The sequence below is a fragment of the Cervus elaphus genome, chromosome 26 (assembly GCF_910594005.1).
Source record: "Cervus elaphus chromosome 26, mCerEla1.1, whole genome shotgun sequence".
Lineage (NCBI taxonomy): Eukaryota > Metazoa > Chordata > Mammalia > Artiodactyla > Cervidae > Cervus > Cervus elaphus.
The window spans coordinates 16,432,829-16,449,372 of NC_057840.1; the positions used below are offsets into that span (position 1 = coordinate 16,432,829).

At 42.6% G+C, this 16,544-nt stretch overlaps 1 protein-coding gene across 13 annotated transcripts in view; it reads right to left on the bottom strand.

Moving 5' to 3' along the window:
- The window catches only part of EPB41L2 (erythrocyte membrane protein band 4.1 like 2), a 205,862-nt gene that overhangs the window by 9,344 nt on the left and 179,974 nt on the right, over positions 1–16,544 (bottom strand). For 10 of the 13 annotated variants that reach the window (XM_043888100.1, XM_043888099.1, XM_043888097.1 and 7 more), the window contains 3 exons: positions 15,399–15,497; positions 13,659–13,739; positions 9,047–9,152 (listed from right to left, as the gene is read on the bottom strand). In XM_043888100.1, the coding sequence (XP_043744035.1) occupies positions 9,048–9,152; positions 13,659–13,739; positions 15,399–15,497 (285 nt within the window). In that variant the 3' untranslated portion in view covers position 9,047. The remainder of the gene's footprint in view (positions 1–9,046; positions 9,153–13,658; positions 13,740–15,398; positions 15,498–16,544) is intronic. The other 3 variants (XM_043888096.1, XM_043888095.1, XM_043888098.1) reach the window with 3 other exon arrangements.

Here is a 16,544-nt window from a genome sequence, read left to right on the forward strand (position 1 = left end):
AACAAGTGGACTATGGTAAGGTTACACTCAATATTGTCAATCTTAGGTTCACAAGTGGGGATGAGAACAATCTAATCAAATCAAACAAAATAGAAGTTGTGCAAAATAAAAGTAACAAAACTCTTTTATCGTTTAGAAAAAGTTTTGAAACATATATGACTAAAACTCACTTAGTATTTGTTTTGTATTTTCCTTAAATAGGAAAGTTAATGAAAATCAAAAGAATTCATCTCTAGACTCAACTCCCTCACTTATTAACATTCTTTTTTCTTACCTTTTCAGTATCCGGTCTGTTATTTTACACTTACAGGACAGCTCAATTGGGAATAGCCACATTTCAGATGCTCAAGAGCCACACGTGCCCTACCTGACAGAACAAGACCAGATTCTCACTCTGCTCCAATGCTAACTGAAGTATTTTGATGTGTGACAGTAAAATAAATGTAGGGCCAACATGTCCTGGGAGTATAATCCTAATAAACACAGGAATACCTTAAGAACATACAGAGACTTATTAATTTATCCCCCCAGCAAAATCTCCTAATCCACCCACAAAATTACATCAAAATTTAAAATTACTATTTAAAAACTAGTATCTGGGATGTCTAACATTAGATAAGTTCTTGAAACAAGTTAAACTATACTCAGCTCTACACATGATGGCATTTTATGATTCTTGCCTAGAACTGACCAATGACAAATTATTTCAATCTCTAGGGTTTTGGGGGGAAAGAAGATGCTCTATGTGAAGTTTTAAATTAAATATTCTTTTAATTTCCATCCTCTACAACACACCCCTGCACTAGGGTACAATAAAGTCACCACCTCCATATTCCTCAAAGGCCGGGAGGGGGGTAACATATAAGTAGGGAGACGGGTACCAGGACCCCAAAATGAAGAGACGGGAAGGAGACTTGGAGAGCTTGTTCTCCCCCTAAAGAGGCAGCACCTACTGAGCCACGGTGGCCTTGACAGAAAGTAGGCTCTGGCGTTTTTAGGATCACTGGGTGTCTTCCCATTTGAAGCATCAATAATTCCAGTTCTGTAACATGCTAAACATTAAAGTTTGTTTGGGCTGAAAAACAAACCAAAACTCTGGATATGGTCTGTGTGTCTCCAATTTGTTAATTTTGTCTTGGCCTCGCCCTCTCTTTTTAGCGCCATTTAAAATTCTCAATTATAATGAAAAACTGGAGAAAACATGCAGAATTTGTGACTAAGGGATTAATATTCTTAACAACTCTGTAAGAGATAAAAGATGATAAACACTTGAATAGAAGGGAATGCCTATCCACTCCAGTATTCTTGCCTGGAGAATTCCATGGATAGAGGAGCCTGGTGGGCTACGGTTCATGGGGTCCCCAAGGGTTGGACAAAGGACACAAAATGGCAATTCAAAGAAATGCAAACTGTGTTCATGTGCACATATGTATACACATATATGTGCAAATATGTGTACTTCCAAGCAATGAACAATAGTGATTTAAAAATACTCTATCCTCACAATTTAAAAAAGGGAGGGGACAAATGCTCTTTTCTCACCAGGTTGGCAAAGATTTTTTAAACATCATACAATCTTTAGTGTTGGTGAGTGTGCAGGGAAACTGGGAGACTCTTAAGCTGCTAGTGAGTGTCTAACTCTGCAGAACCTCTAAGGAAGACAGGTGGGAAATATGTCAAGAAGAAACGTTTGGTGGCACACCAACTCTAATTTCTAAAAATTTGTCCTAGAGAAACAATGAAATTAATGGCCTCAAAATGTACATACAACTACAATCTTCGCAGCTGTGCATTTACTTGTGAAAACTGAGAAATTATTCTAAATAGCCATTAAAAGGGGTCAAGGAAGCCGTCCTGTGTCCATTCGATGGCTGTTGGAAATTGATCAGATAATGATGGCAAAGTCACCTCCTATGTACTGTGAAGACACTGTATACAATGGAGAAAAATGCCAGATACATGATAGAATCAGCAGGATTGGCCTAAATGAATAGAGACATGAAAACACACGTGCAAGAGCATCTGGGTGTGTTCACACACACATACACTGTGGAAAGGGGTTCTCTATCTCTAGGAGCAGAGTGATTACAGGTCACTTACATTTTCTACCATCTTTCCCTTTCAAAAAACTATGATTGCCTCTCCTTTTTTATTACCAGAAAAAACACAGTTTCATTTGCAAAAACAACAGTCAATGATGATTCTGTCCTAAGAGCAAGCCCTGGGGAATCAGACTCCCAGGTGCTACACAACAGCAGAGGCATCCACCGCCTCCTCTGTGGGGAAGTTCAGATGCACCGGAAGGAACTCAGTTACAGCACCTGTCAGATTCACAGACGTTAAATGGAACATTCCACAGCATTCCGCAGTGAAAGCCGGCAGTGCCTGAAACTCACCAAATCCAAACTGACTTCATTTCTATGCAGAAGTCTTCATTTTAGGTTAACTTACACTGAAAACTAAGCTGTAATAAGACGCTAATTTGGGGGTACAAGACTAGTACAACTAGGCAAACAGAATAAAATAAGAATGCAATACAACAGCAACTGATATGCCTGAAACATCCCTGGCTCTTGAACTGAAAAGAGTCATCTGGAAGCTGATAGGCTGGTGCTTCTCTTCCAAGGACAGGGAGACACTCACATGTAAATGAGTCGCTTGTGATCCGTTAGAGCTCCGTTCCGCCAACACCATCGCTCTCTCTTGTCAAGGGAGGTAGACACTTGATGCTAATTTCCTGTTTGGCTTTTCCAGTTCATTTTGAAACCGTGAACATCACCCTGAGTCTGAACTGCTGATTGGAACACAGTATCATTTTGCTTAGAAACGTGTTCATGGATGCACGCTAGCCCAGAGAGCACCACCACTAACTCCGAGTTATTTACTGTGGGTGGGTCAGAGCCTGGAACTCAGGGGCCATCGGACAGGCTCAAAGGAATGAGGCATGTACCCGGTTTTTAGTGAGCACTGCACTAGCTTTGGTGGCTCTGTCAGACTGACACGCTCTGTCTTCTCAGATGGAGGCAGGCAAGGTGGGTGGAAAAGCAAAAGGCCCAGTAACTGAGCTTTCCTGCTTCCTGAAAGCACTCTGTGTAAATCCTGTTTCCTCAACCTGTTCTCCGCTCCCTCTCCACTATGTGACTGAAGTAGCTCTGACAAAACCCCCAGGCTGACTCTGGACCACCAATTCCAAAGGAACACGTCCCTGGTTCCTCTGTCGTATTTAATGCTTGGTTACACTCTCCTTCTCGGACTTAGCTTCTCTTGCAGCTTTTGTGGCGCCCTTCCTCCCGGTTCCTACCTTCTTGCCATCTGACTCCTCCTCCTAGAGCTCCTCCGGTCCCCAGGCCCCAACTCTCTGACCTGGTCCTGGGCAGTGTCACTCAAACCAAAGACTTCATCAGTGGACGACCCATTCAGATGTGTCCACCTCCTGTTTTCAAGCCTGCAGCGGTCTCTCTCTCTGAAAGCTCTTGGCTACTTCCTGGACCTCTCCATGGAGCTATTCCACATGCATCTCAAACTCAGCATCTCTGGGGTTGAAAATTGTAAATTTTTATTTGACTTTTTAAGAACAAAAGGGTCCATGGTTGGCCTTTTACGTTACAAAAAGTTTTTACAATGTGCCTGATTAACAAATTCTCGGTAACTCCTATTGTCTCCCCCAGTTTACAGATGGCAGAACTGAGACACAGTGAAATAAAATAAGCTGCCCACATCACACAACGATGAATTGGATTTGAACCCAGCAAAACTGCTGTTCCACTTTCTCTTGACACTCAGACTATCTGGTAAATTTCCAATTAAGCATATCCTATGTGTGTATGTTTAAGTCAGAGACTTATACATTTACTTCCAAGCTTCCACAATAATTCCCATGACAGTGGGCCTCTCCTATGGTACCAGACAATGACAACAACAACGTACACTTTTGCTTTAAGACGGCTACACTCAGAGAACCGGCCATATTGCACATGACAAATGAAAAATAAAACTCATGTGTTCTATGATTAAAGTTACAGGTACCACCAACCACCCATCTGCCCAAGACAGAAACCTGGGCATTATCTGGGATTCTCCCCAGCTCCTGCATCCTCCCAACTCACTAACTTCCATATCCTCATGCAAACAGTCAACAAGTCACAAACCTTATCTCCTTACTGTTTCTCAAATACAAAGGAATACCCCATAGCTTTTCGGGATAAACTTCAGCCTCTTCTGATCGGCCTCTCTGACTGTTTATGATCAGGCCTCTGCCTCTCTGCCCTGCTCACCTCCCATGACTCTCCTACAAGTGCCCTGCAAGTCAGCTGCATGGCATTTTGCACAATTCCTGGAGTGCTGGGTTCACAGAATCAGATTATGCTGGCTCGTGGATGGCCCCCTTCCACTCTTTTCTTCACTGGGCCAACTCTGATTCACTGTGACATTCAAGAGAAGCCACCCATCCTGATTCAGAGATATCATCTCTGTTCCCACCATATCCAGTCCAGAATCTATCAGAAAACTTGAGACTCTATTCTGCTGTGAGTGCAGACCTGTTTGATTTAAAATCTCCATGGTAAAACAGCAGATAACACTAATGAGCCTTCCAGCATATCTGTATAATGAACAACAACAGAGAGAACAAAATGAGTGAATAGATGAGAGACCGCTCCTCCTTCATTTCATCCTTTGGCCATCCACTGCTGTCAGTAAAAAGGAGGCGCCATTCACTTTTTCTTCCTACATCAGTGATCACTCAAGGAGTCTGAGTTCACAGAGCTGATGGTGCCAGCTGAAGCAGGGTTGGGAGCTCCCCCTCCTGGGGCTCATTCTTTCTGAGGCCACACAGATCACCCCGCCAAGCCTGGGCTCTTCTCCCTCCTCATCAGGACCAGTGGGGACACCATTCTAGTGGAGACAAGGTCGGTAACATTGTGTATCCATCCGAAACCTCATAAATACGCATTTAGGATAGAACGGTAAGGGAGAGTAGTCCTTAAGAGGACATAAAAACAATGCAAAGATTTAGGAAGTGCTCCTCCAAAGCATTTCCTTGTTCACAGAGCTGCATTTAGCTCCTCTGCCTCAAACGTCCGGCTAGGGGAGGCAGACTGGGAGTTCCGTCAGCAGGTTGTTCTTTGACCACCTTTCCACCCTCCACACCCCACTTTCAACGCTTGACCAAGAGGTCAGACCACTCCAAAGGGAGCGGTCAGGTTAAAGCAAGAGGAGAGCTTTTCCCACCTGAAAAGGGACATGGGGCCAACACAGCACAAACAATACTTTCTCCTTCTTCTCTGATGTTGAAATGCTGCTCTGTCTCCACCGACCTGCCGCCTCTGTGGGATTCTGGCAGGGCAGCCAGAGGGGAGCTGAAGCCGTGGAAACACATTCGTCCCAGCCCTGACAGTATCAGCAAAGCAGATTGTTCAGAAATGTGGTGTGGCCCGGCAGGAACGGAGATGCTAAAATGACTCTAAGACACACTGAGGTGGCTCTCGTTTGTCCTTCAGATTCCAACTCAAAACTGAGCTTCTCCAGTAATCGCCTAGTCTGGCAAGAGGTCAAACCCTCTGCTTTGTTCCCGCATATTATTTCCTTCAGACATCTGTGAGATATGCAGTCACACTTTGTTCATTTCGACGCCTCCCCGCCTGGAGTGGACTCTTCCGAAGGAAGGGGACCATGACTGTGCTGTCTGCCCATCTGACGATCCGAACTCTCACTGCCTAAGCTACCCCGGCACCTTTTGGCACTTGTTAAATATGTTTTCGATGACTGAATGAATCTTCCTAAGTTTATCTAGCTTGCCCACCTTACATGTGAATTTATACTTTAACCGCCTAAATCTGTTTAATGAGGATGCTTATAAAAGATGACCCCTGAGACAGGCATACTTCAAAGGCTGTGTGTATGTGTTCACTGCACAAGTGAATACAAGGTGCCAAGAATAATCCAGGACAGCCAAGACATTCTTGAAGAAAAAGAACCGGAGGGGTGTTATCCTACCAGATATAAATTTTAATTTTAAAGCTATAAGGCACTGGGGTAGGGGGAGGCACAGACTGATGGAAATGAGTGTGCTCAGAAACACACCCAGGCTTGTAAGAAACTTGCTCTCTGACCTGAAGACTACATGGGTCAAGGGTAAGCTCTTCAACAGAGGGCTGGAACACTGGCTACAAACAAATCACTGTTTTCTAATCACACAGAAAAAATTTCAGATAGATTAAGATTCATGAAAAGCAACATGGAAATTTCTGGATTGAAAATATCTTTAACACCTCAGGGTATGGAAAAAGCATATGCCATAAAGGAAAACTTGATGGTTGAACTACATTAACATATTAAATACTACATTGAGTATATTAACATATTGACCTCTATTAATAATAAAAGATAAACCACAAACCTGAAGATACTTGCAACACATAAAATTGATGGAAGATTAGTATTGAGAATCTATCAAGAAGCAGCAAAACCAAGAAAGTTATACGGCATTAAGTTACATGTCACTATATGTCGTAAGTTGTACGTCATTTCATATCTATCTATCACATTGGGAAAAATGAGTAAGTCAGAAGGGAGGCTGTGTTCTGGCAGGACCCCTCACTCCCAGCGATGGGACAGCATTTGGCCTTGCCACGGTGAGGAAGACGTGGTCTGTGACACGCCATTCCAGTGGGGACCTCTCTCTCAATTGATCAATGTATGGATGACTTTAAAAACAAAAATGCAATCTTAGTTATATGTGCTGTATAATAAAACTTGCTTTTCAAAATCCTAATACATACACAATTAGGAACACTTACTCCTTTTTTAAGAATTCTTTAATACAGCCTTTAACGGCGATATGTATTTTTGTCATCACATGGAAGCAGCACAATGTACAACCACTCCCTACTGCGGGCCATTTAGACTGCTTCACACTTCTTGCTAGCATATATAAAAATGTGATAGTCCTGAAGATAAATATTTGTATACATCTCTGATTATTTAAGAAACTCCTCACAGTAGTTCAAGTGGTAAGCAGGTTTAATATAATGTTTTGTTAACTTGCCCTCCAGGAAATACTACTAATTTATACACCAGCGTAAGTATAGTTTCCCTCCCACAACCTCCCTAACTCTCGCTAATATAAACTTTGCCACATTTAGAAGTGAATTTTTCATTTGTACTGATTTAGGCAATGAGGCCAAACACTTTTTGCTTAAGTTTCTACATGGTTTACTTGCTTAATCCTCTACTCTTTTTCTTTTTTTAAACTTAAGTGAGTGAAGTGAAAGTCACTCAGTCGTGTCCGACTCTCTGCGACGCCATATAGTCCATCGAATTCTCCAGGCCAGAATACTGGAGTGAGTAGCCGTTCCCTTCTCCAGAGGATCTTCCCAACCCAGGGATCGAACCCAGATCTCCGCATTGCAGGCAGATTCTTTACCAGCTGAGCCACAAGGAAAGGCCTTATTTTTTTTTACTTAAGTGTTTACAATTTTTGATGACACATAAATGACAATATATTCCTTTCTCTGCCAAGCATACTGAACTTTATCACTTACCCTTTACTTTTGTTTTTGTTGGTTTGGCTCAAATTGTAAATACTTGTATAGTCAAAGCAATCTTTCCCTTTATGGTTCCTTCTCTGATACACAATTATTCTTAATGAGCACATTTAAAAGACTTAACTCATCTTGCCCTTGGGCCCCTACAATAAAAGATCCTCATCTAACAATGGCAATAGCATCTTTCTCAGAGCGTCACTGTGAACACTCAGATAACTTATACTAATCTTACAAAATAGGACAGTAACACATAAATGTTGACTATCAGCAGCTCTCAACACGTGGCAGTTATCAACACCACATGATGCCCATTGATCCCCAGAGTTTATAATTAACTGAATGCAGGTCACCTGAGCAGGTGAACTTGGGGACGATTAAGACTGAAAGACTGACTCCTGCAGCTCAATTCCGGAAAAATAAATGACCAAAAAATGGGCCAAAGATCTAAACAGACATTTCTCCAAAGAAGACATACAGATGGCTAACAAACACATGAAAAGATGCTCAACATCACTCATTATCAGATAAATGCAAATCAAAACAACAACGAGGTACCATTACATGCCAGTCAGGATGGCTGCTATCCAAAAGTCTACAAGCAATAAATGCTGGAGAGGGTGTGGAGAAAAGGGAACCCTCTTACACTGTTGGTGGGAATGCAAACTAGTACAGCCGCTATGGAGAACAGTGTGGAGATTTCTTAAAAAACTGGAAATAGAACTGCCATATGACCCAGCAATCCCACTTCTGGGCATACACACCGAGGAAACCAGATCTGAAAGAGACACATGCACCCCAATGTTCATCGCAGCACTGTTCATAATAGCCAGGACATGGAAGCAACCTAGATGCCCATCAGCAGATGAATGGATAAGGAAGCTGTGGTACATATATACCATGGAATATTACTCAGCCACTAAAAAGAATTCATTTGAATCAGTTCTAATGAGATGGATGAAACTGGAGCCCATTATACAGAGTGAAGTAAGCCAGAAAGATAAACACCAATACAGTATACTAACACATATATATGGAATTTAGAAAGATGGTAATGATAACCCTATATGCAAAACAGAAAAAGAGACTCAGATGTACAGAACAGACTTTTGGACTCTGTGGGAGAAGGCGAGAGTGGGATGTTTCGAGAGAACAGCATCGAAACATGTATATTATCTAGGGTGAAACAGATCACCAGCCCAGGCTGGATGCATGAGACAAGTGCTCGGGCCTGGTGCACTGGGAAGACCCAGAGGGATGGGGTGGAGAGGGAGGTGGGCGGGGGGATCGGGATGGGGAATACATGTAACTCCATGGCTGATTCATGTCAATGTATGACAAAACCCACTACAATATTGTAAAGTAATTAGCCTCCAACTAATAAAAATAAATGAAAAAAAAAAAGACTGAAAGGCTGGGTGGACGGCAGGAGACGGCCCTGTGACGCAGATGCGCCCCCACGTCCCTCGGCGGGCTCGGGGACACGGCACAGACGACGCTCTTACCTCACTCGTCCCCCTCCTCCAGTTCGGTTTCCTTGTGCACCACCACCCTCGTGACCGACATGTCGGGGTGCTGCTCCCTGGCTTCCCTGATGGCCTGGGCCAGCGCCTGCGGGGTCAGGAGACAGCGTGGTGAGCAGAGAAAGAGGCTCTTTTTCGGGGTGGCAATGCACGAGCACGCCCATCACCTGCGATCCAGCCTCCAGCAAAAAGCAATGCATTCACTGCTTTACCATTACCAGAAGATCTGAAATGGCCTCCCTGTTCATTTTAGGGAGTCCATCTCATTCCCCCAGATTTCCCACTTCTCCCATCCATTTCCAGATAACAATTCATGGAGGAGAAACACTCTGGCCCTGAATTCCACCCAGCCTGGCACGGAGAGCATGAAACATGGAGAAAACAGATCTTCCCTGACCTCAGAATTTTCATCCATTACCTGACACTGGCGCCGAGACTGCAAAGATCACGTCAAGGCCTGCGGGATGGACTGAAGGAAGGGCATAAAGCCTTCGGCATGCTGTCTGCCGTCTACACTCTAGTGATACATGTAGTTATCCAGTTGCCTCACCTGCCCACCCATCCCTACACACGCCCCAGCAGGACCAGGCTCAGCTCATCTTTTCTCTCTGAGGCTCTCAGTAATTGCTTGAGGAATGCTGTGGGAAAATTATATCAACTTTCAGGACACAGAACGATTAAAACTGCAAGCAACAATGACGACAATCAGTAAAAGCTGAAGAGAAGACAGACTAATCTTTAGATAATAAAACACGGCTCCCTCTTTTACGTGGAAACAGCGAAGGTGCAAAGGTTAACAGGCTCTCTCAGGGCCATCCTTCTGGGGGCTACAGGGCCGGAGAAGGACCTCAGCCACCACTCCATTGGTTCATGGGCTCTTTCCTAGACCCGGAAAGCAGACAAGGTTTCTCTGTGCTTGATCAGAAAGTAAACTGTATATAAAGATTATATACAAAGTAGAAAGATCGTATTTTTCAGAGGGAAAGGTGTTTAAAGAGGTCTTAGGGAGAAAGTAAAAGAAAACCCACACAGAACAGAACTCTTCTGGGACAGATCGTGAAAACAAGAAAAAGAAGTCTTACTAGGAGAGAGTTGTATCTCATCAGGAAAACAGGCCTTTGAAAAAAGCAGCAGGATTTTCTTGTGACTGTCACCTGACTTCAAGGACAACTGCGTTTCTTGTTTGTAACACTGTTTCTGTCAGCTGGAAGGTTAGGGAGCAAAACCCTGAGCCTCCTTCCACAAAGAAACATAAAGCTAACAGAAGATTATTTTTTACACCGCAAGTTTTTTACTCAGCTTGGAAGTCACTTGAAGGTGCTTCAGTTCCTCCTGGGGAACAAATTCTGGCGACTCACCTGTGTTGGGACAAGAGAGAACTTAGGAGATCAGGCTTCCATTTGAGCCGCAGCAAAACTGCTCTGTCACATGGGGACAGCAGGCAGCCGGGAGGGCGGGAGTGGAGTGGGGACCTGGTCTCAGAGCAGGACAGAAAGTGCTGCCATGTGAAGACTGCAGTGTGCGTGGGGAAGGAGACCCCGTACAGTAGGCGGCCTCTAAGTCTGGGCGCCCGTGCAGAGGGAAGGCGGAGACCCAACAATCAACACTTGGCCTACCCCCGGCTGGTCTGCGGAATCCCATCTGAGAAAGGCCAACTCTGATGGGGGCCAACGTGGCTACAACCAGCTTCTCAGACACTCTGAATTTATGTTCGTGACAAAGGTCTGCCTGGGCTTCCCTGGTGGCTCAGATGGTAAAGAATCTGCCTGCAATGCAGGAAACCCAAGTTTGATCCCTGGGTCGGAAGATCCCCTGGAGAAGGAAATGGCAACCCATTCCAGTATTCTTGCCAGGAGAATTCCATGGACAGAGGAGCCTGGAGGGCCTCAGTCCACGGGGTTGCAAAGAGCCAGATGCACCTAAGCAAGCAGCACTTTCACTTTCTTTCACAAAGATCTGCCTACGTTAAACCAGTGCACTTGTTAAAGAGGAAATATACATGATACCCAAGAGAAGGTGGAATACACGAAACACACTTTAATTAGCTGAAAAGTAGGGAAAATGGAAAACTGCTATTATCATCTTCAAATGCATTTGAAATCAGTCATCCTTCAGTTCCTTTCCTTCCATAACCTCAGTACATATAATTAAATACTGTAAAATGTTAATGTATTATAGCAACAATCAAGACTGTGAGAAACCTATCACATCACATTGCCAAGTTGAGAAGTTATTTTATTAGAAAGGAAACATTCCTGCCATCTTGTTTCTCCCTCCCTGGTTCAGAGCTGAGAGCCATCAGGTGCAGAACTTGCAAAGCGAGTTTCTATAGAAGCATGCCTCTTTCATTTGCCAACACAAAAAGAGATTCCTTTTTTCCCTATCTTGCTCAGATGAAGGATTTCCTTCCACTATTAAACTTCTTCTAATGTGGGCAAAGAACTGAAAAAGGTGCCAATGACATGAAAGTCACTGCATGATCAACCTCAGTTTTTGCCAGGGAAGTGATTTTCCTCCTTCACTTTTCAATAGTTTCCTAGTCTCATTCACAGGCTTTATGGGGAAAGCAAATACACCATGAGCTTTGGATAACAAGCACCCCAGAAGCCACAATTACATTTACTCAAAAAAGTTTAAAACTTTTAACTTTTTCATTCAAGTTATGAAAAGGGTAAATGTCTCTTCATTTGGATATCTGACCTCATTTTTAGTTTTTTTTTTTTTAAACTGGAGTATATAGCTGGTTTACAATGCTGTGTTAGTTTCAGATGTACAGAAAGCGATACATATCCATTCTTTTTCAGATTCTTTTCCATTATTGGTTATTACAAGACACAATATAGTTCCCTGTGCTATATAGCAGATCCTTGCTGTTTCTCTGTTTATATGGAGCAGTGTGTGTGTTAATCCCAACCTACTTTATCCTCCCCTCCCTCCCAGTTTTAAAATGGGCTAAAACAGAACATCATACACACAGGGTGTGTGTCCTCACAGCAACACCTAAAGCTGTGATGCACCATCATGACTCTTTTTTAATGGAAGAGTTAGGAATGTATATTATTTTGGAACTGACATTTCACGCTGTGTTTTTAATATCTGCTGTTCAGAAGCAGTATCAAGGAAATTTTAGTTTTCAGGTGAAACAGGACAAAAGGAACACACATAAAATAAAACCTGAGAGTAATCCCTCAAGAGAAAAAGTGGCATTTTAAAGTCTGAAAGGGCCTCGTTGAGTGGAGAGAGTGTGCAGGAGAAACAAAGGCTGAGAGAAGGCGCCAATTCCCACCTTGCATCATGCCAAAGAATGTCGGCTCCTGCCCAGCACACATTCAACAAAGGCTGAGTGGGAGTCCCAGAGGGAAACAGACTAAGAATAGGGTTTATTCAAACTTAAGGTCAGAGCAATTCAACACTGTCCTAGTGAAGAGAAGTAGAATAAGTCCTCTATATGGGAAACCAGAGGCTTGGTCTCCACAGAGGTGATTCACTTCCTAGTGGTGAAGAGACACATGTACAGTCATGTACTAAGAATCCCCACTACTAAGTCAAAATAGAGTCAAGGCAACCCTTTACCTCTAAGAACTCTCTTGGAATTTAAAAAAATACATTATGAAATATGTAAGTAAAATTCTGTATACAGTAATGAAAAAAAAAGAATTATTTTCTTTCTAGGCATAGAAGAAATTCTACTCCTCTTTAGCCACATACAGTGAGCTCTTCTTAAACAAGAAATTTTATTCTCTAAAATTCTCTTTCCCAAGTCCAACAGTGTTCAAAGCTGGGTTAACCATCATTTGTTCCTACTTCTCAGCTGAGATGGCTAATTCAACATTTCCTTTTCCTCAAATTATTGTAAAAGAAAAAAGCTTGGTCTCCTTTAAAGTTGAGATAAAAATCACTGAGAATGTAACAAGACAAAAAATTCTCATCACCACTTGGCACTGCAGTCTAAAATTAAAACAACTCTCCAAGTCACAGTGATTCCATTCCTTGCCTGCTTTTGAAAGGCATGCATTCTGCTCAACAGTAGAACGAAAGCACTATTATTCTTTAAAAAAAATCTTTTCTGAATACATGTAAATTTTTACTTTGTAAGAGACCTTATATTACCTTCTCCTACCCCTCAATAATGGTAACGACTAGAGGAAAACACCTAGAGGTAAATAGTCCAACTTTTCTAATGCTATTAAAAAATACTTGATAAGTTCCTAAAGACAGGCATAAGTCAAATTTAGCAGCTTTTCTTATTTTCTGAAACCAAGGTCATGAAAATGCCATTTATTTTCTAATAACTGATGACTTACCGTTAAATCAGGCCCACGTGAATGCCTGATGGTTGCCAAAATTTTTTAATAGCTTAGACCCAAAGGTGCATGTAAAGCTAGTGGGAAATGAAAAAGCAGCCCATGTTTTATGCAATTCAGTGCTTCTAGGAAGGCTGCATGGACAGGCTGTGTGTCTAGGCTGTGAGCTGTCCTCATGCCAAGCTTAGGAGGTGGACTCATCCAGGAGGTCCTGGGAGAAGGGATATGGCACAATAGAAACTTAGGAAATGAGCATGATCAATCTCAGAAGCAGATACTCTGATCTTTACCTGGTCATGATCAATGTCTCCATCTCCTGTGATCACGATGCGTTTCTCAATTCTTGTTTCAGATATCCCACCTTTTACAGTCTAGAGGTCACAAAGGAAAAGGGAGGGGGGTTAGCAATCACTAAAACACATTTACACGTAACCAGAGAAAACACAAATGGAGCACACCGAGACCTTCTGATAACCATCAGGCAGCTGACACTGAGTGGGGAACACTGACGCTCTAGAAACTTCTTTATCTATAAGCTCAAGGTAGAATTCTATCATCCAATTTGAAAGCAACCTTAAAAGCTCTCTTATCATAATTCAGGTGAGATCAAGACGCAGTAGATGTCATTTAATCCAAACAATTCCACTGGAACATTTCATTACAATTTCCTGAGTTTCTTCATTTCCGATTGGCCATTATTTTGAAAAGAAGCAAGCGAGGAAGAAACAGTTGTTTGGTTTATGTAGAATTTACAGGGACTCCTAATCATTTAGACATCTGGTTTAGTTAGGTTTGGAAAATTGCTTGATGTTATAGCTCTGATTGTTCTACTGGCTTCATACAAATCCATCTGGCAATTTTGTTCAATTGGTTTAGCGCAATAACAGAAAGAGAACTTGGATTTGCTTTCAGATATGTAGGATGGGTGAGGGTGACAGACTTCCATCCAATGTTTGGTTTGATTCCACATGTGGCTGTGACATGAACACAGAACGTGGCTGAACAAAGGCTGGAGGGGACCCAGGAGCAGGAGTGTCTCAGTAAGCTGCCGAACAGAGTCACTGGCTTGGAGCAGGGTGACAGAGCCTCGGGCATGATAGAGGCTGAGAGATCACACGCTCTGACACTCTAAACCAGGAGTAAACACCACAGTCCTGAGAAAGCACAGACCCAACCTCTACAGCACTGATAAATTTACACAGTCATGGGTGATAACACCTAAGTGTAAGACACAGGGCTGACCATAGAGACCATTAGGTTTTAATAGCTAGATACACTTTAAAATGAACACCAATACCATCACGCATTTGGGGACTTTTTTAATTTACAAAGTTTTTTTTGTCGTTGAAATATTGAGTGAGGAGGGCAAAAGGGATACATTCGGGACCTTCAGTTTCTAATAGAAGCAGCAGGCATTACTGGGTTAGAAATGTGATGACCACAGCATACACTGGAATCACCTAGAGGGCTTACTAAACACTCCTGGGGTTTCAGAATATCTGGACCGGGGCGACAGTATTCACACCGCTAGCAAGCCCCTGGATGAGACTGTTACTGCCAGTGCAGAGACCACATTTTAACAACCACTGGTCATCAGATGTTAAACACTTAAGAGAATGATTTGGAAAAAATGCCCCAAATCCACATACTAGAACCTTAAATCAATGGGGGAAATTTACATTATTTGAATAAGTCGGCGAAAATTTCCAGTGGTGGTCTCCACTCCTTTGCTTCAGTCAGGAGAGCTAACTGGTACTTACCAAACCTGTGCTTCTATTTTATTAAGTTCCCTCCGCTCTTGTAGCTCTCTCAGATATAGCTATTTTGAACTTATTTTTACCCCTTGTACTTTACAAATTTGCAGTTTGGTTTAAATACAAAGGTCAGTGGAGCCCAATGTCTTGCATACTTTAAATCTATGCATATTTATTCCAGGGCACTGTGTGTAAAAATTTGCAGTGTGAAGAGGAACAAAGAAACAATTCAGAAAAGATTTTGTTGGCAATGTACATTCCCCTGGACTGCTTTACCTTGGTGATGTGTGTGGTTGTTGTTGTCGACACGGACTCAGACGTGATGGTCTGTGCGGTCAGTAACGTGCCCGAGTCACCACGAGCCCCGCCATCAATCTTGGGAGATTTAGGGGGAAAATACAAAGTAATGCTTAACTTCCATCCTATTGTCAGAGAAGACCCCTCCCCGTCAAACATGCATCTTTTAAGACCTATGCAGTTGGCAGAAGATGCTAGCTGCCAATCCCCTGCATGTCTGTAACGGCGATTTACTGATCGAAGATTGGCTAGCCATCCAAAGAGTAAAGGCAAGGATTAAGTGCACGTGCTGAGCAGAGAGAGAAAAAAGGAAGAATGGGAGTAGAAGATGGGACTGGGACCCGCCGGGGAGTTGTGAGAAAATCTGACTGAGGGCCACTTGCAGAATCTAGAAGAAGAAACCAGAGGACCAAGCAGAGAAGTTGCCACAGTGACCAGAAGTACTGGGTTTGTTGGTTTTTTAAGCACAGGTGGGTAAAAATAAGTGTTTTCTCATATTACTAAGCAACAGAGCCTGACTAGGAGAGACTACACTTAAGTGATTTGGTTAATTGCCTATCTCTAGATTTCTTTCTTAAATGACACTGTTCCGTGATAGTCTGTGCATATATACACAGCTACCATGCATATGGCACCTGGCAGGCACTCTCTCTAGATGTGTGTATGCATGTATCTCTCACACATAAATCTTATATCTAGACATATGTCTATCTACGGTTTAACTTCTTTGTTCTGATACTAGAAAGTTCTAGTTTACCAGGGCAAATAATGCAGCACATTAACGGCCTACAAGTTTATGCTAAGACCACCAAACATATTTGTCTCCAGTTTCCTGACACTGACACAGGAAATAACTGGAAGGTTCAGAGTCTTTCTTACTATAAGTTAGGAGGAAATGTTTCGAACTCAGGTCATGCTCCTGTATTTCTTTACAAGGGCACTTACCACAATAGAAACACATGAATACACGCTCTCCCACCACACCCATTCATAAGAAACCTATGCACATTTACAGAGAGCATATCTTAAAAAAAAATTTAAAGACTGTTTCACACATAAATGCATTACAGCATGAAAAACATATTTTGAGAGGATAATAATCTGCAATCCTCCACCATGGTACCT